This window comes from Hemitrygon akajei, chromosome 3 (assembly GCF_048418815.1).
Source record: "Hemitrygon akajei chromosome 3, sHemAka1.3, whole genome shotgun sequence".
NCBI lineage: Eukaryota > Metazoa > Chordata > Chondrichthyes > Myliobatiformes > Dasyatidae > Hemitrygon > Hemitrygon akajei.
Window position 1 is genome coordinate 92,351,851 of NC_133126.1, and position 27,516 is coordinate 92,379,366.

The 27,516-nt window shown below is 40.9% G+C and overlaps 1 protein-coding gene across 2 annotated transcripts in view; it reads left to right on the plus strand.

The window, feature by feature from the left end:
- ccdc135 (coiled-coil domain containing 135) overlaps window positions 1–27,516 on the plus strand; it is a 102,252-nt gene that overhangs the window by 67,718 nt on the left and 7,018 nt on the right. For both annotated transcript variants that reach the window (XM_073040338.1, XM_073040339.1), the window contains 3 exons: window positions 1,526–1,741; window positions 7,717–7,827; window positions 15,034–15,144. In XM_073040338.1, the coding sequence (XP_072896439.1) occupies window positions 1,526–1,741; window positions 7,717–7,827; window positions 15,034–15,144 (438 nt within the window). The remainder of the gene's footprint in view (window positions 1–1,525; window positions 1,742–7,716; window positions 7,828–15,033; window positions 15,145–27,516) is intronic.

Here is a 27,516-nt window from a genome sequence, read left to right on the forward strand (position 1 = left end):
TGTCTTTGCACAGGATAACCTTTGTGACTCAACACCAAATTCAACAGTTTCAGCTCATTTCAAATTTCCAAAATTCATCTTATTTTCTCTCTTCTCATCTGATTTCAGGTTTCATTCCTCTCTTAATTCCTCCTCCTCCAGACATGTTCAACTCTGAACTCTCTACCTTTGACCTCCCATGCTGTTCCAATGATGCCCATTGTAAGATCAGGAACAACACCTCATCTTCGGCCTAGATATACTGAAGTCAGTATTGAATTCAACAATTTCAGATAATAAACATTTACAGTTGTGACAGAACTAGATAGTTCTGATGTAAATAATTTTTGCACAGTAACTCTTACTCAATCTACAGTACTGTGCAAAAGTCTTAGGCAAAAATATATATACGGTATAGCTAGGGTGCCTAAGAATTTTGCATAGTACTGTAGTAATTTTATGTATTGCACTGTACTGCTGCTGCAAAAATGCAAATTTCATGACATATGTGAGTGATGATAAACGTGATTCTGATATGGGTCTCTATTGTGGACTGAGAGTGGGACCAGGGGAATCATGGTTGGGAAAGGGGGAAGACAGGGGAGGGAGCGGGAAGTGCCAGAGAGATATTGTGTAATAATCAATAAATCAATTGTTTGGAATTAAATGCCCTTGCCTGGTGTCTCAGGGCTGGGTGTGTCTGCACTCCTCCTCTTCCACCTGTCCCACACCCCTCCTGTGGTGCTCCACCCCTGCCATTTCCAACATCCTTTGCTCCTATCTGATTTACAAATTTGCTCTGTGCTCCACATTGACAAATGCAGTACTATGCAATAGTCTTAGGTGACCTAGCTATGCATATTTGCCTAAGCCTTTTTTACAGTATTGTATATTTTCTAATCTACTGTATTTTCAGAGTTTCCTTTTATTTTCAGCAACTGCTCTATTCTACATGACATAATTTGAGTATTGTTTTCCGTTCAGTTGTACTCATTCCTCTATTTACAGTTCATCTAGATATAGTTTACAAATCCACTACAATTTACAAACATTCATTTCCCTGTCTTAATGGCATTGAAAGCAATTGAGTCATCCAGACATCCTTGGTTTCCACACTTATCATTTATATTCCACCTTCCTCCTCTCCGCAAATAAAAAAGATTTATTTTCACACTTTTGATCTTTGGAAAGGGTGATTATTGACTAAAGGGTGAAATATTGACTGTTTCTCTCTGCACAGATGCAGCCTGACCTGCTGAGTATCTTTAACATTTTCTGTTTTTCTCCAGAAATACCTTTACCACCACAGACAGAACTGCCACAACTTAACGCTCATCGGCTCCACCCAGGAACCAAACTTACTCTTCATTCTCTGCTCATTTCCCATTTTCTTTGCAATTTAAAATTTCTTGCATTTCTGATTTTTTTCTTGATGTGATTAAAAAATCATCAGCGCTATTAATCCCAGGGTGACACTCCAATGATACTGCATGACTTACTGAATATTTTCTGATTTTTTTTTCATCTTTTTGCTTCTCCTTTTTAGAAAATAACAGAACGCTTTGCCAGAAACAGAAAAAAGCTAGCCCACGAGGATGTGGCAGAGCAAATATTCCTGATTAATGCAGAGCATATCCAAGTGACATATCATCGTGAGGATGACAGGATCACATCGGTGAAGAGAGAGTTCATCCTCCCACCAAACCTGATTGAAAAGGATGATGAAGAAGTTAACATGGACCAGATTGTCATGACTTTTGAGGTAGAGTCATATGCTCTCTGTATTGTAAAAGCATATAGGGTACCATGGTAATATAGCAGTTAGTGTGACGCTAATACAGCTCGGGGTGTTGGATTTCAGAGTTCAATCCCGGTAAACTGTAAGGGGTTTGTACATCCTCCCTAAAGAAAGCATGGGTTTCTTCTGGGTGCTCTGGTTTCCTCCCACAGTCCAAATACGTACCAGTTAGTAGGTTAATTGGTCATTGTAAATTGTACTGTGGTTAGACGAGGGTTTAATCGGGGTTGCTGACAATGTGCCTCGTGGGCCTATTCTGTACATCATTCTGATGGGGTAATTGAAAGAAGAGGAGGCATAATTTTTAAATACAAGACACAAGAGCATCTACAGATGCTGGAAATCTGGAGTAATACACACAAAATACTGGAGAAACTCAGTGGGTCAGGAAGTATCTATGGAGGGAAATGAACAGTCAACATTTCAGGCCAAGACCCTTCATCAGGACTAAAAAAGAAAAGGGAATAAAAGGATGGGGAGAGGGGTGGAGCACAGCTGGCAGGTTATAGGTATGTACACGTGAGGGGGGTAGATAGGTAGGTGGGGGAGGGAGAAGGGGGTGAAAGGGAATGATATGAGAAGTTGGGAGATGACAGGTGGAAGTGTCAAAGGGCAAACAAACGATGAATCTAGTAGAAGAGGACAATAGACCATGCAGTAAAGGGGAAGGGGTGAGGAACCAGAGAGAGGTGATGGGCAGGTCGAGGATACTGAGGAGGGGAAAGGGTAGGGATAACGGGAGCCACAGAATAAGGGAAAACAGGCAGTTGGAAAACAGGAGAGTGGTTAGACCTAAGGGTTTCAAAATGAATTTGATCCTGGGACCACCTGGAACTAGGACCTGCTCCTTTATCTGCCTCATTTAAACCCACTGGTGTTTGAGTTATGACCAAGTTCCAGAAACTTAACCAGTTTTTGAAACTTGTGAATTTTTTACATTAAATTTACAGTCAGAATCCACTGCCTTTTCTCTAGTCTGGTTTCCATAGCACTTTATTCAAGATACAAGATTGTTTAATATCTTTTCCCTACATGTGTAAGGAAAATGAAACAATTGTTACCCTGGATCCAATGAAACCCTTAAAAAACACAAAAGATAAAGAACACAATAATAATAATATCAAACATGTAATAAATATAAATACTTACAATAGCTTCTATACGTAGTTTGATCGTATGTCCATGAAGTGACGCTGGACCATACATAAGCTGGCTGATGGGAAATAATAAAGTAGTGGTGGAGTTAGCCTTACTGCTTGGGGAAAGTAACTGTTTTTGACCCTGGTGTTCCTGGCATGGATGCTACGTAGCCTCCTTCCTGATGACAGTGGGACAGTCCATGAGCAGGGAGTGTGGGATACGACATGTTATTCACCCTTTTCTGGCATCTTTCCATATAAATGTCCTTGATGGTGGGCAATCTGGTGCCAGTGATGCATTGGGCAGTTTTGTCTACCCATTGTAGAGCCTTCCTGTCTGCTGCTGTGTCATTTCTATACTAAGCAATGATGCAGCTTGTTATGGTGCTCCCTATACTGCACATCTGTAGAATGACATGAGTATGGTTTGCAAAGTCCAGCTCTCTTCAGCTTCCACAGAAGGTAGAGGCATTGGTGAGCTTTCTTGACTGTGAAGGACGTGCTCTGGGACCATAGCGGTTAAGTACGATGTGCACTTCCAAGAGTTTGAAACTGTTTGCAGTTTCCACTGCTGTGCTGCCAATGTAAAGGGGGTGTGAATGGTGTGAGTTCTCCTGAAGACCATAAGACATAGGAGTAGAATTAGGCCATTTGGTCCATTGAGTATGCTCCACCATTCAGTCATGGCTGATCTCTTTTTTCCCTCCTCTGCCCCATTCCTCAGTCTTCTTGCCATAACCTTTGATGCTATGTCCAATTAAGAACCTCTCAAGCTCTGACTTAAATACACTCAACGATCTAGCCTCCACAGTTGCCTGTAGTAATAAATTCCACAAATTCACCACCATCTGACTAAAGGAATTTCTCTGCTTCTCTGTTTTAAATGGACGCCCCTCTAATTTGAAGCTGTGCCCTCTTGTCGTAGACTCCCCCACCATTGGAAACATTCTTTCCACATCTACTCTGTCTAGGTCTTTCAACATTCAGGAAATTTCAATGAGATCTTCCCTCAACCTTCTAAATTCCAGCAAGTACAGACCCAGAGCCATCAAATGTTCCTTGTATTCTTTCCCAGAATCATCCTTGTGAACCTCTTCTGAATCCTGTCCAATGCCAGCACATCTTTTCTTAGATGAGGAGCCCAAAACTGTTCACAATACGCAAGGTGAGGCCTCACCCGTGCCTTATAAAGCCTCAGCATCAGTTGTATTCTAGATCTCTTGCAATGAATGCTAACATTGCATTTGCCTTCCTCACCACTGACTTTTCCTGCAAGTTAACCTTTAGGGTGTTCTGCACAAGGACTCCCAAGTCCCTTTGCATCTCAGATTTTTGGATTTCTCCCCATTTAGAAAATAGACTGCACATTTATTTCTTCCACTAAAGTACATGACAATACATTTTCCAATATTGTATTTCATTTGCCACTTTCTTGCCCATTCTCCTAATCTATCTAAGTCCCTCTGCAGCCTATCTGTTTCCTCAACCCTACCTGGCCCTCCACCAATCTTTATGTCATCTATGAACGGCAACAAAGCCTTCTATTCCATCCTCTAAATCATTGACATACAGCATTAAAAGAAGGGGTCCCAACACTGACTTCTGTGGAACACCACGACACATTTGGTAAACAGCCTCATATTTGGCACCCTGTCAAAGGCCTTCTGAAAGTCCAAATACACAACATCCACTGCATCCCCTTTATCTATCCTTCTTGTAATCTCCTCAAAGAATTCCAACCGGTTCATCAGGCAAGATTTACCCTGAAGGAAACCATGCTAACTTTGTCCTATCTTGTCCTGTGTCAGCAGGTACGCCATAACCTTATCCTTAACAATTGACTCCAACATCTTCCCAAACACTGAGGCCAGGCTAACTGGTCTGTAATTTCCTTTCTGCTGCCTTCCTCCTTTCTTAAAGAGTGGAGTGGTATTTGCAATTCTCCAGTTCTCTGGCAGCATGCCATAGTCCAATGATTTTTGAAAAATCATTACTAATGCCTCCACAATTTCCTCCGCTACCTCTTTCAGAACCTTTGAGTGCAGTGCATCTCATCCACTGTCTTATGTACGGTTAGGTTGTTTAGCTTTTTGAACTCCTTCTCCCTTGTCAAAGTAACTGAACTCATTTCTCTTGCACTCTTCAACATTTGGCATACCGCTAGTGTCTTCCTCAGTGAAGATGGATGCAAAATACTCTTTTAGTTCATCTGCCATCTCCATGACCCATGTTATTATTTATCCAGGCTCATTTTCAGGAGGTCCTATATCCACCCTCATCTCTATTTTATTTTTACATACTTGAAAAAGTTTTTCCTATCTGCTTTGATATTGTTTGCTAGCTTGCTTTCATATTTCTTCTTTCCCCTCCTAATGACTTACAGTTGCTCACCATAGGTTCTTAAAAGCTTTTCAATCCTCTGTCTTACCACTAGTTTTTGCACTGTTGTATGCCCTCTCATTTGCTTTTATATTAGCTTTGACTTCCCTTGTCACCCATGGTTGTACTATTTTGCCATTTGAGTATTTCTTTGTGTTTTGGAATACATCTATCCAGCACCTTCCTCTTTTTCCCCAGAAATTCACACCATTGCTGCCATGCTGTCAATCAGCAGATGATTCCACTGTGCAGCAATAATATCCCTGCAGCTCCTTCCAATTTATTTCAGCCAGCTCCTCTCTCATACCACTGTACTCCCACCTTTACTCCATTGAAATACTGCTATGTAAGACTTTACTTCCTCCCTATCAAATTTCAAATTGAACTAAATCATATTTTGAACTAAGAGTTCTTTTACCTTATGTTCCATAATCATCTCTAGTTCATTACATAACACCCAATCCAGTATAGCTGATCCCCCTAGTAGGGTCAATGATAAACTGCTCTAAAAAGCCATTTCATAGGCATTCAACAAACTCACTCTCTTGAGATCCATTACCAACCAGATTTTCCCAATTGGCCTGCATGTTAAGATCACCTATATATATCATAAGTATCATAACGTTGCACTTTTGATACGCCTTTTCTATTTCCCATTGTAATCTGTGGTCCACATCCCAGCTGAGGCCTGTATATAACTGCCATCAGGATCCTTTTACCTTTGTAGTTTCTTAACTCAACCCACAAGGATTCAACATCTTCTGATACTATATTACATCTTTCTACTAATTTTATTCAATTTTTTAACTGCAGATCCACGCCAATCCCTCTGCCTACCTTCCTATCCCTCTGATACAACATGTAATCTTGGACATTCAGCTCCCAACTACAACCATCCTTCAGCCATGACTTAGTAATGTCACAACATCATACCTGACAATCTGTAATAATGAAACAGGATCATCCACCTTATTTCTTATAGGTCAACCTTATATAATCCGGCACCATTGGGATCTGAGGAGTGCCGGATTAGTGAAAATACAGAATTACAGAAGGACCACATTAAGCAATAGCTAACTGCCTCATCGTACCTTTAAAATAACATGTAAATCAGTATGTTAGATAATAATGAAACAGAAATATTAAATGAGTAGCAAGTGAAATGTTAATAAAGTAATATACTGTACAGGCACAGATAAAATAAAGGGTACAGGTAAATGTACAGGAATTAACTTGTACAGAACAGTTGAGCACTTCCGCTTCTGAAGTGAGACGTTTAATATACCTTCAGGCAAAGTTACATGTTTGCAAGTGTGGGGTTGTCAGGATCATCACCATCTTCATTGTGAAAAATGAGTGAAACATCAGGAACTGGTGCTGAAACTGGCACAACAGTTTCTTCAAAAACTGTTGATGATGGTGGCAGCACATCTGGGTGAGCAGAAGCAGAAATCGGCGAAAGCCAGGGATTCGGCGCTGGGCTCTTCCCTCTTCACTCGCTGTTACTGAGGGAATCCTCATTAGTTTCTTGTCCCTTGCCTGGTAATATGCTTAAATTCAGCGGGTCGCCATGCCTGATCTGAGGTCATAGGCAGAAGAGGCTGGGCAACACCAGAGGGCAGTGTGCGACTGCCGGCAGGTGGGCGAGAAGGCGGATCAACCCAGCGCACGCCAGCTCCCCCGCCATTGGCGGGTGAGATGGGCGGGTGCTGGGCGGCCACGCCTCACGCAAATGATATTAATAAATGCAGGAAAACAAGCAGGAGTTGCCTGTCTGTACTTACAAGAGCGTGCCAACACGTGAACAGATCTAGCGCAACCAAAACAATGTGCAGCAGATTGGTACGTTGACCCGGGAAATTTGCAATTACAGTTGTACAGAAAATTTGAAATCAGTGCCGGATTATAGAAGGAACAGGATTACAGGTAGTCGGATTAGTGAAGGTTGACCTGTACTCTGCGCATTGAGATGTAATATTTTGAATACTGTATTTGCCACTCTTTTTGATTCTGCATCCCTAATTTACTGATACGCACCCTGCTGGCTGCAATGTTGTTCTATCATCTGATGCTAATAATCATCTCCTTTGGCTTATTGACATTGAGAGGTTCTTTGCTTGGCACCAGGCCTTAAGATCTCCCACCTCCTCTCTGTAGGCCATCACTCAAAATTCAGGAACTATTTCTTTCCCTTCTGAACGGACGTTGAACACTACCTCATTACTTTTTTTCCTATTTTTTGCACAACTTATTTAACTATTATTTGTGTATATTTACTGTAATTCAGTTTTCTTTTTTTTCTCTATTATATATTGCATTGTACTGCTGCTGTAAAGATAACAAATTTCATAGCATGTGGCAGTGATATTAAACCTGATTCTGATGTTAATGAAATCCATTTGTCATTCTTCTTCCCTGAAGGTTGACCCTTCGGCAAAGCCATGTAAAAATGTGGTTCTGTATCAGACCATGATGGAACTTCTGAAAGCACAAGCTGCATCAGTTCAAGCTGTCAGAGATTCTGAACACGAGGTAGTGTGTGAGCTACTTTGTTTATTTATTTATTTTTACTTATTGAGATACAGCATGGAATAGGCCCTTCCGGCACTTCAAACCAGGCTGCCCAGCATCCCCCTGATTTAATCTTAGCCTAATCATGGAACAATTTACAATGACTGTGGGAGGAAGCTGGAGAACCCAGAAGAAACCAACACAATCATGGGGAAAAAGTACAAACCACTATATCACCATGTTGCCCTTGTCATTGCTCAGTGATCCAAACAATTGATTTATCTCACAGTCTGAGAAAAAAAACACAAATATACATTCATATCGACAGCGATGATGAAAGGCATTAGAAGTATATTGTTACATAGCTGAATGTGTACACTTTGGGGGCAGCAAAGAGGCACAGTTAGTAGAGCTGCTGTCTCACAGTACCAGAGACCCGGTTTCAATGCTGACCTCAGGTGATGCCTATGTAGAATTTCCATGTTCTCCCTGTGTCCAAATGGGTTTCCTCTGGAGGTTCTGATGTGTAGTTTGGTAGGTTAATTGGTCATTGTAAGTTGCTGCTGGTTTGTAGGTAAGTGCTAGAATCTGGAGGACTTTGATGGGAAGGTGGGGAGAATAAAAAAAGCGTAGTAATAGAGGATTAGTATAAAATAGGTGATTGGTGGTCGGTGTGAACTTGATGGGCTGAAAGGCTTGTTTACAACCTGTATCTCTCTCTGTAACATTACACAAATAACAAATGTGATTAAGAGGGTTAATGTATTTTGGTGCAGTTACTGGAGGAATAAATATTTGCCAGGACTATGATTCAGAGGATCTTTCATCTACCAAGCAATGTTCTGTAAGAAGTCTCTGTACATCTTCCCTGTGGAATGCGTGGATTTTCCCTGGGTGCTCTGATTTCCTCCCACAATCCAAAGATGTACCAGGTAGGGTGATTGGTCATTGTAAATTGTCCCATGAATAGATTGGGGTTAATTGGGCTGGCACTGTTTGAAGGGCTGGGAGAGCCTACTTTGTGCTATATTCCTAAATAAATAAATTACATCATGGCTGATTTATTATCCCTCTCAACCCCATTCTCCTGCCTATTAACCTCTGCTTTAAATATGCCCAGTGATTTGGACTCTACAGCCATCTGTGGCAGTGAATTCCACAGATTCACCATCCTCTGGCTATAGAAATTTCTCCTTGTGTTTGTTCTAAAGGTAAGACCTTCTTTTCTGAGGTTGTGTCCTCTGGTCCTAGATTCCCCCACTGTAGGAGACATCCTCTCCACATCCATTCTATCAGTAGTTGATGTCTTGTCGGCAGTAAGAGATGAAAAGATCCAGAAGACGTGTGTGGAGTTTCCAAGAAGAGGAAGAGGGTTGAAGGTGAGAGAAGAGATCTACGGTGTGGGATGGGGCATCCTTGCCAAAGAAGTAGGCTTGGAGATGGAGGCAGTGGAAGGGAAGCTCAGTGTCAGGGTGTGCGTGAAACTCACTAAGGTGCAGGAGGACAAAGGTAAGGCCCTTGCTGAGGACGGAATGTTCTGCCTCAGAGAGGGGAAGGTCAGAGGGGATGGTGAAGACATGCAGAGATTAGAATGGGGTAGAGATGGTTGGAGGAGTCAGAGGGAAGGGAGGGTTGGGATGTTCAGGGAAATGGGTAGGAGGAAGATAGGGATTCAGAGGAATAAAGAAGGGATAAGGGGTAGAGGTGAGCCTGAGAGACCCAGGGTTGGTGGGGAATAGTGGTGGGAGAAGAGGAGCCAGTGGATTCAATGGTAGTGAGAAAGGTCTTGGCCAGACAATGGAGGCTACAAAGCTTGCAGCCACAGTTGGAGTGGGAGATGGTGGTATCTGCGGTCTTGAAGCAGCTAGGCCATCGAAACCAGAGTTGGAGCGGCTGTAGCCATAGACTGGAGGTGGCCAGGAGTGTTGTTGTACAGTTTTGGTCACCCTGCTATAGGAAAGACACCATTAACCAAGAAAGAGTGCAGAGGAGATTTACAAGGATGTTGCCAGGACTTGACAGAATGAGTGTTGGAGAGAAGATGTGCAGGCTGGGATTTTAATCATTGGAAAGCAAGAAAGATGATGTTATAGAGGTGTATAAATGTATCACAAGGGACATTTATAAGGTCAATACACACAGTATTGTTTCCCAAAGTTGGGGAATCATGAACTAGGGGACATAAATTTAGAGTGATAGAGGGGAGAATTAATATGAACTTGAGGGACAATTTCTTCATCCAAGGGTGGTCCATATGTAGAACGAGCTGCCAGAAAAAATGACTGAGGCAGGTACATTAGCAACATTTATAACACACATAGACAGGCACATGAATCAGAAAAGTTTAGAGGGATAGGGTCAAATGCAGACAAATGGTACTAGCTTAGATGAGAATCTTGTTCAGCATGCACCAGTGGGGACAATTAGCTTCTTCCCATGCTCTATGACTCCATTAAAACTCCTGAATCCATCTCTGTGTATATGAAATGTGATAATCACTTGTCTGAATTAGAATTCCTATGTAATGGAAATACTGTAAAGTAATTTGGCTAGATTAATGGACTCTAGATAAGAATTATATCTAAATCAAACAAATGTTACACAAATCTTTCAATTTCAATTTTGAGTTTAATTGTCATTCAACCAGAAATCTATACCTCTGAATACGGCCAAACAAATAGCATTACTTCCTTTTGGAAGTAATTGGAATTCATTAAGTGCTGGCCATATTCAGTAACTGACAAAGAAAAAAACATACTCATTGCTTTCTGATCCTCTTATATTACATTTTACCAGTTTAGTAATGGATTATTTAATGCATCAGGAAAAGTCCTCAAGAAACTTATTTATTAGACATCAGTAGCACTTTTGATAAATGATCAGAAGGTTTTGTTCAATCCCCTGATGTTCTGTGATAGAATCTTTGATTTTTATTTCTCAATAATTCTTTTGAAAATTTGACAGCAACAGAAATATCAGTAACCAATGTGGAGTCATCACCTTTGATGTAAACTGCTCAAGGTCATACAGAGGATGATAAAAGTAAATAAAATGGATTAGTGTTTTTAAGATAAATATTATCATTGTTAAATCTTCCACTTTCACCTTTATAATGTTCATATTTTCTGCCTCTACCTCAATCCGTCAACTACTAAAACATTTTTTAGGAAATGAAGCAATTCTGAGCATCTATTTTAAACCACTGGGCAGACAAATCCATGATATGAGCCGAACTGGCTCCTGCTAAGTATTAGGAAGATCAAATGGTTTGGTTCTCACATTCCCCATTCCCTGGCCATTGACTCTCTGCCCTTTCTGACTACCATAAGAGACTAAACTGGATAGTTTGCATAATTGGCATCTTTTCCTGCAAAATTGACTACAGTTTGGAAGAGCTTCATTAGCACTAAGACATCCTGACAGTTTTTTGACTCTGAGTGGAAGCTCTGAGCTCATGTCCTCTTGACCTTTGAGATTTCCCACCTCTAATCCACCTGTTTCTGCCCTGTTTAACACAATTAGCCACTGAAACTCCTATCCATGATTTTGTTATCTTGGTCTTGACTATTTCAGTACATCTGTACTGGCTTTTTACTCCCTTTAGACAAAGTCAACATTTACACCAGCTCTTTTACTCATCACCTTTGTACTTGTAACTTATCTTGTCTCCCATTCCAACAAACTTAAGTGTAAAATTCCCTTCCATATGTTTAAATTCCTCAATGGCCTTCTTGAACTAGTTTGTACCTTTTCCAGTCCTTGTAGTCCTCCAAGATCTCAGCTCTCCTCCAAAACTGACCCCTCAGGTTATTAATTTCTATTGCTCCACCTTTGTGTCTTTTGTCAGATTTTGCTTAATAATGGCCTTCTGAAATATATTGGAATGTTTTACTGAGATAAAGATGTCATACAAACACCAGTTGTTTTGTTATTTATATTCCCAAAGACATGCAGAAAAAAATGCATACGAGTTATCATTCTGACCTAATTTCTATGTTATAAACAACAGGCTGACAACATTCTGGTACCAATGTGATTGCTAAAGGTTAGAGTGGTAGAATCATTACCACAATCTGGGGGCAGTATTGTAGTGAAGCAGTTAGCAAATTGTTTTACAACACCTACGACCCGGGTTCAATTCCCACGACTGTCTGTAAGAAGTTTGTTTGTTCTCCCCATGACCGCATGGGTTTCCTCTGGGTGCTCTGGGTTCCTCCCACATTCCAAAGGTATACAGATCAGAAGGTTAATTGTTCACTTGGGTGTAATCAGTCAGTGTGGCTCATTGGGTATGTTATCATGCTGTATTTCTAAGAATATTCTCTGGGCATTCCAAACACTTTTTAACTGACAAGAATTTATTTTTCTTTCCTCGCTTTGGAGATTCCATGTCTGTTTGGTGCTATGTAGGAAGATGCTGCTTAGACAATACTGTGACTATCTTTCTTTCTTATGCAGCAGTAAATTTACCTCTTACCATTTTATAGGGCCCAATGTGTTAAAAGCTATCTTGGACGTTGGGATGGATATCTTGGCTTGTCTTCTAAAAGATGCCTTGTGACGTTAATTTCAGATTTACAAATATTTCTAAACGTAATCTTGGGACATATGGGTGAGAACACAGCACAGCAGGAAGGACAAACAAGGTCTAGGTTAAAACTTATTATCCAAAAGATGATGCGTGCTCCATCATCCATCTTCTGGAGTAGCATTTAAAGTCACAATTTGTTAACTTAGCTGTGAGAGTGAGACTGACCTACTTCTGATTACTCGATGTACAGCATTAGGAAAACTCAGTCTGCAAACTCAGTCACTTAAAGCACCTAGGCATTACATCAAACTATGCACATTTCAGATTGAATGCAGATCAAGAACTAATTTATGAATTAAAAGAAACAATGCATATCAAATCTGAATCAGATTTAATATCTAGGCTTATGTTGTGACATTTGTTAACTTTGCGGCAGCGATACAATGAAATACATGAAAAGTAAATATATAGAGAAAAACTGAGTTACTTTAAGTATACATATGAATTTAAATAGTTAAGTTAAAATAAGTAGTGCAAATTAACAGCAATAAAAAAAGTAGTGAGGTAGTGTTCACGGGTTCAATATCCATTTAGAAATTGCATAGCAGAGGGGAAGAAACTGTTCCAGAATCGCTGAGTGTGCGTATCTGTACCTCCTCAATCGCTGAGTGTGTGTTTCTGTTTGTCCTTCCTGACACTAACAATGTGAAGAGGGCATGTCCTGGGTGGTGGAGATTCTTAATGATGGACGCCGCCTTCCTAAGACACCGCTCCTTGAAGATGCCTTGGATACTGGGGAGGCTGGTACCCATGATAGAGATGACTGATTTTACAAGTTTCTGCAACAGGCCCCTCCCCCATACCAGACAGTGATATAGCCAGTCAGAATGCTCCCCACAGTACATTTCTAGAATTTTTCGAGTGTTTTGGTTGGCAAACCAAATCCCCTCAAACCTCAACACACACAAAATGCTGGTGGAACACAGCAGGCCAGGCAGCATCTATAGGGAGAAGCGCTGTCAACGTTTCGGGCTGAGACCCTTCGTCAGGACTAACCGAAAGGGAAGATAGTAAGAGATTTGAAAGTAATGGGGGGAGGGGGAAATGCGAAATGATAGGAGAAGACCGGAGGGGGTGGGATGAAGCTAAGAGCTGGAAAGGTGATTGGCGAAAGTGATACAGAGCTGGAGAAGGGAAAGGATCATGGGACGGGAGGCCTCAGGAGAAAGAAAGGGGGGGAACACCAGAGGGAGATGGAGAACAGGCTAACAACTAAATATGTCAGGGATGGGGTAAGAAGGGGAGGAGGGGCATTAACGGAAGTTAGAGAAGTCAATGTTCATGCCATCAGGTTGGAGGCTACCCAGCTCCAACTTGTTAACAGAACAAGTGCTACACCTGCCCTTACACTTCCTCCCTCACCACCATTCAGAGCCCCAGACAGTCCTTCCAGGTGAGGCGACACTTCATCTGTGAGTCGGCTGGTGTGGTATACTGCGTCCGGTGCTCCCGGTGTGGCCTTTTATATATTGGTGAGACCCGACACAGACTGGGAGACCGTTTCACTGAACACCTACGCTCGGTCCGCCAGAAAAAGCAGGATCTCCCAGTGGCCACACATTTTAATTCTACGTCCCATTCCCATTCTGATATGTCTATCCATGGCCTCCTCTATTGTCAAAATGAATCTAAACTCAGGTTGGAGGAACAACACCTTATATACCGGCTGGGTAGCCTCCAACCTGATGGCATGATCCTTTCCCTTCTCCAGCTCTGTATCACTTTCGCCAATCACCTTTCCAGCTCAGCTTCATCCCACCCCCTCCAGTCTTCTCCTATCATTTCGCGTTTCCCCCTCCCCCCACTACTTTCAAATCTCTTACTATCTTCCCTTTCGGTTAGTCCTGACAAAGGGTCTCGGCCCGAAACGTCAACAGCGCTTCTCCCTATAGATGCTGCCTGGCCTGCTGTGTTCCACCAGCATTTTGTGTGTGTTGTTGTTTGAATTTCCAGCATCTGCAGATTTCCTCGTGTGTGTCCCCTCAAACCTCTAATGAAATATAGTCGCTGTCTTGCCTTCTTTATAGCTGCGTCAATATGTTGTATCCAGGTTAGGTCCTCAGAGATATTGACACCCAGGAACTTGACATTGCTCACTTTCTCCACTTCTGATCTCCCTAAAAGGATTGGTTCATGTTCCCTCTTTGTAATTCTTAGTAGTTCCTAATTTGTTGAAGTAGTGAAATATTTTTTTATTTTCAATCCCAGCTGTTCCTAGTATCTCCAAGGCTGAATACTTGAAACTGCAGTGAGCAAAATAGTTCTGAATTGCCTTACTGTTTATAACTTCAGTGACAAAAATCAGTTCTTTTTGAATACAAGCACACAAGTGATGGTATTTAAAACTGTTCACTCTAAGCACGATGCAGTGTCTAACGGTCACACGACGTACACATGACTGACACTAGTTAGAAAATGTTCAGCAACAGTCGCTTACCCCACTTAAGTGGCATTGGGTCTCAAATAAACGAAGGGATTGCAGGATATTTTTTTATTTGATTTTGTTCTTTAAGAGTTGTTGCAAATAAGTGGTTGCCTCAATTAACCAATGGACCAATTAACTGGAATCTCTGTATTTATTAAACTTAAAGAGCATGTAGTTGACAGGTAACATTGTGGTTATTACTTTATTTAAGGTACGTGAAATTTTGAAGGACAGAGCAGCAGAACGTAAGGCGAATGAACTATCCATCTCAGTGTATGACACAGAAAGAAATGAGAAAGCTAAAGAATACATGCGAAATCAGGTGAGTGTGGTGAAATCTTGAAGAAATTTGCTGCTCAGAAAATCCATGCATCTCTCAGTATTCTGTAGCCTACATGTTTAATGTTCTCTGGAAAGAGAAATATTTCAGGAAGGTGAAAACTCTCTGATTTGAAACATTGACTTTTTTTCCTTCAGATATGGTCTGAATAGCTGAGTATTTCGAGCACTTTCTGTTTTTGTTTTAGATTTCCAGTATCTGCAGTTTTGTTTTGATTTTTCATGTTTGATGTTGTTATTGACTTTATAAGTGCATAAGGATTAAACTTTTGCCATGTGTTTATTGAATTTCTGTACTGTACTTGTTTGAACTGAGAATTAGCTTTCTCTTGTATAGCTTTCTCTGCAATTTATAAAATAAAATGCAGCCGGTTCAAATAAATGGCTAGCAGCACCTCTGTTGTAGACTTAAAAGGCAAATCCTAAAGATTGCTGGTTGGTAGTGTAGGGGCTCCTTAATTTCATTAGGCAGAATTCAGACAGACTGTTAATTGGAAGTGTATATTGGAAGTACAGTCAGCCCTGCTTATCCGCGGATTCCGCATGGGTGGATCGGGAAAACCCGAAGTTCTCTCTCCAGCACTCGTTGTTTGAACATGTACAGACTACTTTTTCTTGTCATTATTCCCTAAACAATACAGTATAGCAACTATTTACATAGCATTTACATTGTATTGGGTATTATAAATAATCTAGAGATGATTTTAAAGTATAAGCAGTCCCCGGGTTATGAACGAGTACCGTTCCTGAATCCATCTTTAAGTCGGAACAGGTATATCCGGTATTATTTAGCATCAGTTAGTCAAACGTTTGTCTCAGTATATAGTATATATTTTACCTTTTTATGCATATAAAACACTTAAGAAACATATGTATTTCAATAATTAAGCCACTGCGTTGCTTAGTAATACTTGTAGCTTTCATCGGGGCAGGACCTTTCACATGCTCCATTTAAATTGTTCCGATCGTTGACCGACTGTAGCCTAATGCTTTTCCAATGACCGATGGCGTTTCACCTCTTTCTGATCGCTTTATTACCACTTTATTTTCCATCGTGATCGTAATTATTTTCATGAACATAAACACTGCAGATTCAGAGCTGCGCCGCTGGGTCCTAATGTCCACTGCACTGAGACAGGTTAAACTAGGTCCGGGGTTCCGCTGGATCCTAAAGACCACCGCACTGAGACAGGTTAAATAAGGGACTTGAGCATCCGCATTTTTTGGTATCTGTGGGGGGTCCCGGAACCAATCCCCCGCGGATAAAGAGGGCCGACTGTAATCACATTTGGGTCAATTTTTGTTGATTCTCCTACAGTAGTTTGATTGGCTACTGTAAATTGGCCCTGGTGTGCAGGTGAGTGGTAGAATCTGAGACAGTTAAGGGGAATGTGAAAAATTCATAGGAAAATGGGATTGCTCAGAGCTTTCATTGACTTGATAGTCCAAAATGGTCTCCTTCAAGTCATAAAGGAAAATGGTAAATGCAACAAAAAAAACTGTATCCCGTATTATAGGATCAAAGGGAGATCTTAGGAAATTAACACAAATTGAATGAAATGTCGACCATTTCTCTGCCTCCACGGATGCTGCCTGACCCACTCAGGTTCTCCAGCAGTTTTTTTTTTGCTGAATGATTATACTAACAAGGAATAAGGAAAATAAACTGATGAGGTGATCCCAGACAAAGCACACAGGTAGCAAAGCAACATTACTAAGTCAGTACAGTTTAAGTCTAAAACCTACCAGCATGAAGGCTTTGATTTGAACACTGTGTTCAGTTTACACAACTGGGGCTTGTAGAAACATCCAGGATTGAGCAATGTAGCTAAGGGACACAAGATTTTGGAAAGAGATGATTCAAACTTGAAGAATGGTGTCTAGCATTTCTACACATGGCTTATTAGACAAAATCCAAGAAGACATTAGTAGACTATGTGTAAATGTGGAATTAATCATCATATTAATAAATTGATGGAATACTCTAACTGCAGGAGTAAGGAGGTCACCTTATTTATTGAGGAATAAATAAATTAATTGGACTAAGAAGCAAAGGAATCTTACTGGCAAACATCTTCTGCACCTTCTGCGGGTTTAGGGGAAGACTAATAGAGCTTGCAACAAGATCTGGATCAGCTGGAAATGGGCTGAGAAATGGCAGATGGAAAAATGGCTTTGTTTCTACTGAACAGCAAAGAAGTGCATGAAAAATAGTCTTTTGGAGGATTATATTAGCAACTGTGATGGGAAAATCTTAGAGTACAAATGGTATGTTCAAGATGCTACCTTTGATTCAAGAACATGTAGTTAATGTGAAATTGATCTCTTAGTATGGAGTTTGCACACTCTACTCTTGACTGAATGAGGTTCTCATGGGATATACAGTTTCCTCCTATGTAACAAAGACTTTCCTGCTAGTAGGTTAATTGGCCATTGCAAATTGTATCTGGTGTCAGTGGGTGGTAGAATCTAGGGGAGCTAATGAACACGTGTGCAAAAGTAAATTACAGGAAGTAAGTGGGAAATTGAGACTGCTCTGGGGCTGCCATAGACTCAGTTGGCTGAATAACCACCTTCTACATAGTAAGAAATGTAAAAAAATAAGAAATTTAATATCCTCATTTCAGGAAGCTTACAGAAGATGATATCCATCATTTATGTGCAGTATTAGGCTAAATAAAAAGAATAGCTTTGGTAAATGTACAATGAAAAACTTTTGTTTTGCTTGCTACCCATGCAGATCATGTTATCAAATCAATGCATTGAAGGAGTACAAGGAAAAAGTAATTACAGAATACAGGGTTACAGACAAAGTGCAGTGCAGACATTAAGGAGCAAGGTTACAGTGAGCTAGGTTTTGAGAGCATCTTACTGTACAAGCGATCCATTCAATAGCAGGATAAAAGCTATTTTTGATCCTGGTGGCATATACTTTTAGGTTTTTGTATCTTCTTCCCATTCGAAGAGGTGAGAAGAGAGAACATCTCTGATTGGGAAGGGGTCGTTGAATATGTTGGCTACTTTACCAAGGCAGCAAGGACTGTAGACAGAGTCCATAGAAGGTAGCTGGTTTCCATGATGTGCTGAGCTGTGATCACAACTCTCTGCATCACACCTTGGTATAGAAACTGTTCTGTCCAACACTGCAACAACCTAGTCCATCAGACACACCAGCCTTCCCTTCATTGACAGCATCCACACTGCCTTGGGGAAGCATCTAACATCATCAAGAACCCTCTCACCAAGGTCACTTTCTCTTCTTCCCTCTCCCATCAAGCCTCTCAAATGCTGAAGATGAATTCTTATCTCCCAATCTACCTTGTTGTGGACATTGTACTCTGTTTGTTTACTTGCACTGCACTTTACCTGTAACTGCATCAGGTTTTCATGTGGTGCATTCTAACAAAGTTTTTCATTGCATTTGGAATATGTGACAATAATAAAACAATCCAATAGCCCTGGTGGTCATGAAGCTTTGTATGCTCTGTTTATAGTAATGATTCTGTGACTGCTGAGCATTTTAGAATGCTCTCAATACACTCTTAACAAATCCATTTGCTTAGCGACAGTTAATTATGTTTGTCTTGTTTGGGCTCCATCTGGTTGCTCTAGTGACGTTCAGGCATGAGATGCTTTGATTAGTATAATAGTCCAGCCATGCTATTTGCATTTGTGATATTTCAATTTATATGAAGGATACGTTGAACAAAGGCACTTCAGTGTAGGATACCCTGATCAGAAACACATAATTATCTTGTTCAGTGGCAATTGAGGATAAAATGGATTAAGGTAAGAATCACTGTTGTGTGAAGGTGACTGCCAGTCCCCCTTTCAAAGCCTTGGAGAACTCAGGAGAAACATGATGAGGTGATGGGTAAAAGCAGTTGCATGGCAAACAGCTAGGAATGTTACACAATGTCACACTTTAGCAGAGTTATTGTGATCAAGGCTGCAAAATAGTTCTTTGGGGTTCATGTTCCTGTGTGAAATTCCTGCTAGTAATGCTGTGGAAAATGGTTCTAAACAGAGGGTTCTTTCTCTTCAATCACACTCTTAGGTATGGTGGTTTTAATGGACAGAGAGGTTCTGGCATGTACAATAGATTTGAATATCCAGACTCCATTTTTTACTAATTATTTAATACACTTGCAATGGGAAAGTGTGTGTAAAATCTGAATTATAAGCTTCGATTTGGTCTCAAGGCACAACTATTACAGCAATGGTTCCCAACCTTTACTATGCCCCACACCCCTAGGAAATGTTTGATTAATGTTCGCACCCCCTACAAAAGTAATATCACATTTGAAGATGAAGAAGTCTAATTTCTAATTTTTGAACCACAAATTGAACTACATACAATACTGCAGGTGAACAAAATTGAACTTAAAGAAATAAACTTTTAACTCAGTGCATAAAATGCAAATATAAATTGAGCAATTAGATTCTAATTTATTCAGTAAAAAATTGTAAACAGTAAAATCAATCCCAATTGTGAACATAAAATTCAATGACTTCTTTGCTCCTGCTTCTCATTCATGATTTTCTTGCTGACTGCGATCCACAGGTCTGCCTGTGGATTCAGGCGATTCCTAGATTTTGTCTTGATGGACAAAAGAGAACTAAATCCAGATTCACACAAGTATGTTGTTGCAAATGGAATGAGGACACGGAGTGCTTTTCCACCAAGTCTTGGGAACATATCCAGTGCTGCACACCAAAACTCCTCCAAAGTCTCGCTTTCATATTGCATTTCAAGAGCTCAATTTGTTTGCAAATCAATAAGATCTTCCTTCAGCTCTTCATCATCTGACATTTTCTCCAAATTGTAGGAATATGGATTCATGATCCATTCTTCTGAAATCTTCAGGTCTCCAGCAGCAAAATATCCATCAAACGATTCTGACAGCATTTTCAAATGAGCCACAATTTCTTCACGCACAGTAGGAGTTATGGATCCAGCATCATCAACCATCTCTTCTAGTGAAGGAAAATTTGAGAGACTGCCTCTTTCCATCTTTGACGCCAAAGACTTAACTTTTCTTTGAAGGCATTCAACTTTTCACAAGCCTTCAATATGTTTATCCCTTTTCCTTGAAGAAAAACACTCAGGTCATCCATACGAGTGAAAATGTCAGCTAAGTAAGCCAGCATTTGGGCGAATTCCTGTGTTTCCATTGCCCCAACCAGATCACATTCACACTCCTCCAGAAAAACCTTGATTTCTTTCCGCAGTTCAGAGAAGCGGGATAAAGCTTGTCCTCATGACAACCAACGGACTTCTGTGTGGAAAAGCAAAACTGAATGCTCACTTCCCAGATTCTCACAAAATGATTTGAAGATGCGATGGTTCAAAGCACGCCCCCTGATCCAGTTGATGATCTTCACACAAGTATCAAGGACTTTCTTCAAATTTGGAGGCAATGTTTTTGATGCCAAAGCATGCCGATGAAGAAAACAATGGGTAACTTACTTGCAAGTCTGGAATCTCCTTTTTCACCAACGCAGAAAAGCCAGATTTATTTCCAAGCATTGCAGGTGCCCCGTCAGTGCACACAGAACCAATGACTTTGATATCTAAATCATGTTTGGCAAAGAAGTCTTTCACCAGCTGCATCACATCCTTTGCAGTTGCGTTTGTTTTCAGATCTTTACAAAACAGGAAATCTTCCTTCACAGCACCATCATTGACATACCTCACTAATGTGATGAGTTGACTACAATTTTAGACATCAGTTGACTCATCCAACTGAATAGAGACTTTAAGAGGACTAGCTCTGACATCTGAGATGACTTGGTCCAAAATATCTTCACTCAAATCACTGATTCAGTTGTGAATGACATTATTTGATAGGGGCACCTGTTCAAATTTTTTTCTTGCTTCTTTGCCCAGGATAGTTGTTGTCATTTCCAGTTCACATGGCTTGATGAGATCTTCTGCAATTGTATGGGGCTTCTTGGATTTGGCCACTTTATATGCCACTTGGTATGAAGCAAGAAGAAACTTAATTTTCGTTTCAACAGAAACGAAACCTAATTTTGGAAGAGTTCCTTGTGATTCAAAACGAGCTCTTTTGATTTTCAATGACCCAACATCATGTCCTTCAACATCAGCTCCACCATGCTTGTTCTTGAAGTGCTCTTGAAGCTTGGATGGCTTCAGATTTGAGTTGGAAAACACAACGCTACAAAGAATGCACTAGGGTTTTTGTAAGCCATCACTTCCTGTTGTGCAAGTGAAACCAAATCACACATAGTCATCATTTCATTTCCTTCTTTTTGACATGAAGAAGGGTTAATTAATTAATTAAGGGTTAAGGGTAAAGAGAAAAATATGAGCTAATGTGAGAAAAACTATCTGACTAAGTCAGGGATGACCGCTTCACTCAACCAGATATGCCTATAGCATAGTATCACGAGAAATACGCTTTCAAATATTATATTATGATATTATCTGCAGTTATGCCAAGATAAATCGTCAGGTGGAAATGCTACGGGGATGTGACATGACTTATTAGGCTGCTCTGTACTGAATTTACACACCTATTTCCAATGATTACCGGAGATATGAACTCCCACCACACGATTCAAAGTCCTCGGTGCTAACCATGATACCTCCTCAACTAACACAATTCAAAATTATCAAGGATTCAAGAAAAAAACCCTTTAAGAGAAAAAAACCTTTGAAATTCAAAAACTTTTGTAATGCACTGAGACAAATACGAATGAATGACTTCAGCTGCTTTTTATCAAAATGCGGCTTTTTAAAATTTTATAATTGAATAATTTACCTACAGTCTGTGGGTTTGGTTTTAACGCGAAGTCGTTACTCGATGGTTGATTCAGGATGTATAAAGATATTGGCATTATGAGATGATTTTTAATTCTGAGATGTAACCTAGCTAACATTGATGAGACTCCTCAACTCTGAGGTGTAACTCCCAGGTAACACTGATGAGACTCCTCAACTCTGAGGTATAACTTCCCAGGTAACACTGATGAGAATCCTCAACGCTGACTCGGGCAGCGGGAGAATGGAGCGTACTTGGGACCAACATTGCTACCACTTCTGAAAGCACACTGGCAGCTGGCTGAGTGATGACTCATGACTTGTCACTCAAGGACACAAGCCACTCTTTGTTGCACCCCCTGAAATTCCATCTCGCAACCCAGGTTGGGAACCCCTTTATTACAGGGTTGTTTAAGATTATGCCTGCGTTGATAATTAAACAGTCTACCCCAGATGGTGTTGAACTTCTTAAGAGTTGTTAGAATCAGAATCAGGTTTATTAGCCTGGGCATGAGTCATGAAATTTGTAAATTTAGCAGCAGCAGTTCAATGTAATACATAATATAGAAGAAGAAATAAATAAATAAATTACAGTATACGTATTTTGAATAGATTAAGAATCATACAAATCAGAAATAATACATATTTTTAAAAAGTGAGGTAGTGTTCACGGGTTCTGCTGTTGACCTATTGTGGCGATAGGCAAATTGCAGTGGGTCCAGGTCCTTTGCTGAGGCAGGAGTTCAGTCTAGTCATGACCAACCTCTCAAAGCATTTCATAACTGTAGATATGAGTGCTACTGGGCAATAGTCATTAAGGCAGCTCACATTATTCTTCATAGGCACTGGTATAATTGTTGTCTTTTTGAAGAAAGTGGGAACTCCCGCCCATAGCAGTGAGAGGTTGAAAATGTCTTTGAATATTCCCACCAGTTGGTTGGCACAAGTTTTCAGAGCCTTACCAGGTACTCCATTGGGACTGTCGGCCTTGTGAGGGTTCACTCTCTTTAAAAACAGTCTAACAGTGGCCTCTGAAACAGAGATCACAGGGATCTTCACAGCTGTAGTTATATTCTCCATTTCAAAGCAGACATAGAAGGCGTTGAGTTCATCTGGTAATGAAGTATTGGTGCTGTTCATGCTATTGAGTTTTGCCTTGTAGGAAGTAATGTCCCCAAACCCTGCCAGAGTTGTTGTACATCTGATGTCACCTCCAACCTCATTCAAAATGGTCTCTTTGCTCTTGAAATAGCCCTCCGCGTCATACCTGGTTTTCTGGTACAGACCTGGGTCACCAGACTTGAATGCCATAAATCTAGCCTTCAGCAGATGTCGTACCTCTTGGTTCATCCACGGCTTTTGGTTTGGTAATTTACATTATGTCTTTGTAGGCACACACTCATCCACACAGGTTTTAATTAAGTTAGTAACAACTGCAGCGTGCTCATCCATATTTGAATATGGCCCAGACCACTGATTCAAAGCAGTCCTGTAAGTGCCCCTGTGCTTCCCTTGTCCATACCTTCTTGGTCCTCACTACCGGTACTTCAGTCTCTGACTATACTGAGGGAGCAGAAGTACAACTAGGTGATCAGACTTCCCGAAGTGAGGGTGTGGAATAGCACGGTAGGCATTCTTGATGGTGGTGTAACAATGGTCCAGTGTGTTATTTCCTCTGGTATTACAATTGATCTGTTGATGGTAATTGCTTAGTGATTTTTTCAGACTGGCTTGGTTAAATTCCTCAAAAACGATGGTGAAAACGTTAAGGTGCACTGTTTCATGCATGTTTATCCCATTGCTCAGATCATCTAAAGCCTGATTGACACTGGCCTGAGGTGGAATGTATACTGCTACCAAAATGATCACGGAAATCTCCTGTGGTAGGCAAAATCAGTGGTCTCCAACCACTGGGCCGCGAGGAAACAATATGAGATGATATGAGTCAGCTGCACCTTTCTTCATTCCCTGTCATGCCCACTGTTGAACTTGAATGCACGCGAGGTTATCAGTCACCTGAACACAGTGATATCCTCGCGCCAGGGATCACTGGTTGGCCTCAGGTAACCGGCCACCTCGCATGGCCGGCGAGAAGTGCCGATTCTACTGGCCTGGAGTGTGGACAGATGGGCGCCGCCTCTAAACCTGTTTACCACACCGAATGTTTGTGGGGAACCCGGTGCTAAAATATTCGCAGATGACCTCATTCGGGCTCAGGGTTTCATAAGTAGCAGAGCAGCTACCTCGCTGCGATCTACTGAAAGTCATCCCTCGAGCCAAACTTTTGTCGGCTGATAGATCCTACCTACCTACGGGGGGGGCGTGCCCTGTCACACTCCTCGCTTGGTCGGTTGCTCTCTCCAGACTGTGACCACTGCGGCCCCGGTATGGGGACCTCTGGCCCTTACCTTGTCCTCTCACTGGTGTGTTGCAATGATTTTATATGTCCATGCGAGGAAAATATGCGCTGTGTGTTTAATATCCAAACGTTACTTAAAATGTTATGATGCTATTGACTTATAAGTGAGTTATAATTGACTTATCATATATTCATGCGAGGAAAATATGCGCTGTGTGTTTAATATTAAATTCATTAGATAAACACTTTTAGAAACAAAGTTGAGTGTATTAGCCACTTATAAGTGACTTATAGTTGACTTATCACCTGTATTCCGGTCGTAATTAACACCCCCCCCCCCCCCCCCCCCCCGCCGGCCGGTCGACAAGAATATTGTCAATATTAAGCCAGTCCGCGGTGCAAAGAAGATTGGTAACCCTTGGGCAAAATGGATGGCATTTAACTGTGAGATATTCCAGGTGTGGTGAGTAGCACCAGGACAGCACTGACAGATTTGTGCACCAAGAGGAGTTGATCATGAGGCATACTCCTCCACCTTTGCTTTTGACAGACTCTATAGATCTATCCTGACAGTGTATAGCACAGCACGTTCAGGCAAGTGGATATTATTCTATCACAGAGTGGATGTTCCCCTGGATTATGAGTTTAGAACTGGGTATCTTTACCTCAGAATATGGAAAAAGCCATTTTTTTATGACTGGGATGAGAAATTTATTTAATCTATAGATTTTAGAATCCTCAGCCTGCTGACTTCATTCAAAACATAGATCAATGAGATACTTTGCTGGAAAATCGTACTGAGTTTGATCAGCTGTGATCTTGATGAATGGTGGAGCAGATACAAAGGGGTGCATGGTCAACTCCTGCTCCTATATTTTATATTCTTATGTCTTGATTTTCACTAACCCCACATTAATGTGATTGATTTTTTCCGTGAACATTGATCTTTTTGGATATGCACAAGAATATTTTAAGCCTGTATGCTATCAGACATTACAGTATCGGAATATGTTCTACATTCCAACCTGACCTTGCCCTCATTCCAACATGAGTCTTTGAATTGTGATGCAGTACTATATTGTCAATGCAGTGAACTTAATTGTGCCACTTTTTTCATTGTTCATGTTGAATCCTGCTGCCAGTGTGCCAGGTCTGAATCTCACACTCTTCATAATATGGTGTGGTGCTTTTTCTTTAACTACTTGACTTCTATGGAAGATTGTAATGAGTGAGATACTTGAATCCTTTGGAGCCTGTTTACTTGTTCATTCACCAAGTAGCAAGTCCAATTATCTGCTTCAGAAGCTCCTGAACAATTGAAACATTCTGAAACCACACCCTCCTGATAGAATAGAATCTACCAATAGATTATTTCAACTATTGCAAAAAAAAAGGTACTACAAAATCAGTTGTACTTTATCTTTCACACAACTGGATGAGATTCAAACAAAAAATAAGCTATCCTGTCAACTTTAGCTACCAAATTCTGTCCTATTTTTATTTATCCTCTTTCAGACAATGCTTTTGGGGAATTAACTTTCTAGTTCTGGTAAGCTTCAGATTTGTCCACTTACATGCATTCTATCTCTTTTATAGCCTTCCTACAGTCTAACTTTCCATGTGTCTTTGTTATGGCTAATCAGTGATCTCCTTTACTGGAACATCCTTGCTTCATGTCATCTTTCCCTTCCCTTGCCTATTCACGCTGACTTTCTGAATCTTCTATTCTTTCTTTTACTGTATTGACCTTATTAAAGTAGTATCTTCTTCACCTTCACAGTTGCAGTTGAGAAAAAAGTTAGTATTACAGAAAAAACACTGATGTTGATCATTATTCCATGAATGGCAGGTATTCTTGGGAATAATGCACAAGGTGCAAAATCAGTTCATCCCCCAGAGAAGGAAGGATTCAAAGGGGGGAAAGGGGCCACAGTGGTTGACAAAGGAAGTCAAAGATTGCATAGCATTAAAAAAAAAGGAAGTATGACAGAGCTAAGGTGAGTGGGAGGACAGATGATTAGGAAGTTCTTAAGGAACAACAGAACTTAACTAAAAAGACAATACGGGGAGAAAAAATGAGGTACGAACGCAAGCTAGCCAGGAATATAAAGGAAGATAGCAAAAGCTTTTTTAGGTATGTGAAGAGAAAGAAGATAGTTAAGAACAATGTTGGGCCCTTGAAGAATGAATTGGGTGGAATTGTTATGGGAAACAGAGAAATGGCAGAAGAATTTAATGAGTACTTTAGAACTGTTTTCACTAAGGAAGACACAAGCAATCTCCCAGATGTATGGATGGGCCAAGGACATAGGGTAACAGAGGAAATGAAACAGATTGACATTAGGAAGGAAACGGTGATGAGAAGACTGATGGGACTGAAGGCTGACAAATCCCCAGGTCCAGATGGTCGCATCCTAGGGTACTAAAGGAGGTGGCCCTGGAAATAGCGGATGCATTGGTAATCATTTTCCAATGTTCCTTAGATTCAGGATCAGTTCCTGAGGATTGGAGAATGGCTAATGTTATCCCACTTTTTAAGAAAGGAGGGAGGGAGAAAACAGAGAACTATCGACCTGTCAGCCTGACATCGGTGGTGGGGAAGATGCTAGAGTCCATTATTAAGGATGAAATAGTGGCATATCTAGATAGCAGTGATAGGATTGGGCCGAGCCAGCATGGATTTACCAAGGGTAAATCATGCTTGACTAATCTGTTGGAGTTTTTCGAGGATGTAACCAGGAAGTTAGACGGGGGAGATCCAGTGGATGTAGTGTACCTCGATTTTCAGAAGGCATTTTATAAGGTCCCACATAGGAGATTGGTGGGTAAAATCAAAGCTCAGGGCATCGGGGGGAAGACATTGACATGGATAGAAAACTGGTTGGCAGATAGAAAGCAAAGGGTAGCGGTGAATGGGTGTTTCTCGGAATGGCAGGTGGTGACTAGTGGGGTGCCACAGGGCTCGGTATTGGGACCACAGCTGTTTACAATTTACGTCAACGATTTGGATGAAGGCATTGAAAATAACATCAGCAAATTTGCTGATGATACTAAGCTGGGTGGCAGTGTGACATGTGATGAGGATGTTAGGAGAATTCAGGGTGACTTGGATAGGCTGGGTGAGTGGGCAGATACTTGGCAGATGACGTTTAATGTGAATAAGTATGAGGTTATCCACTTTGGGGGTAAGAACAGGAAGGCAGATTATT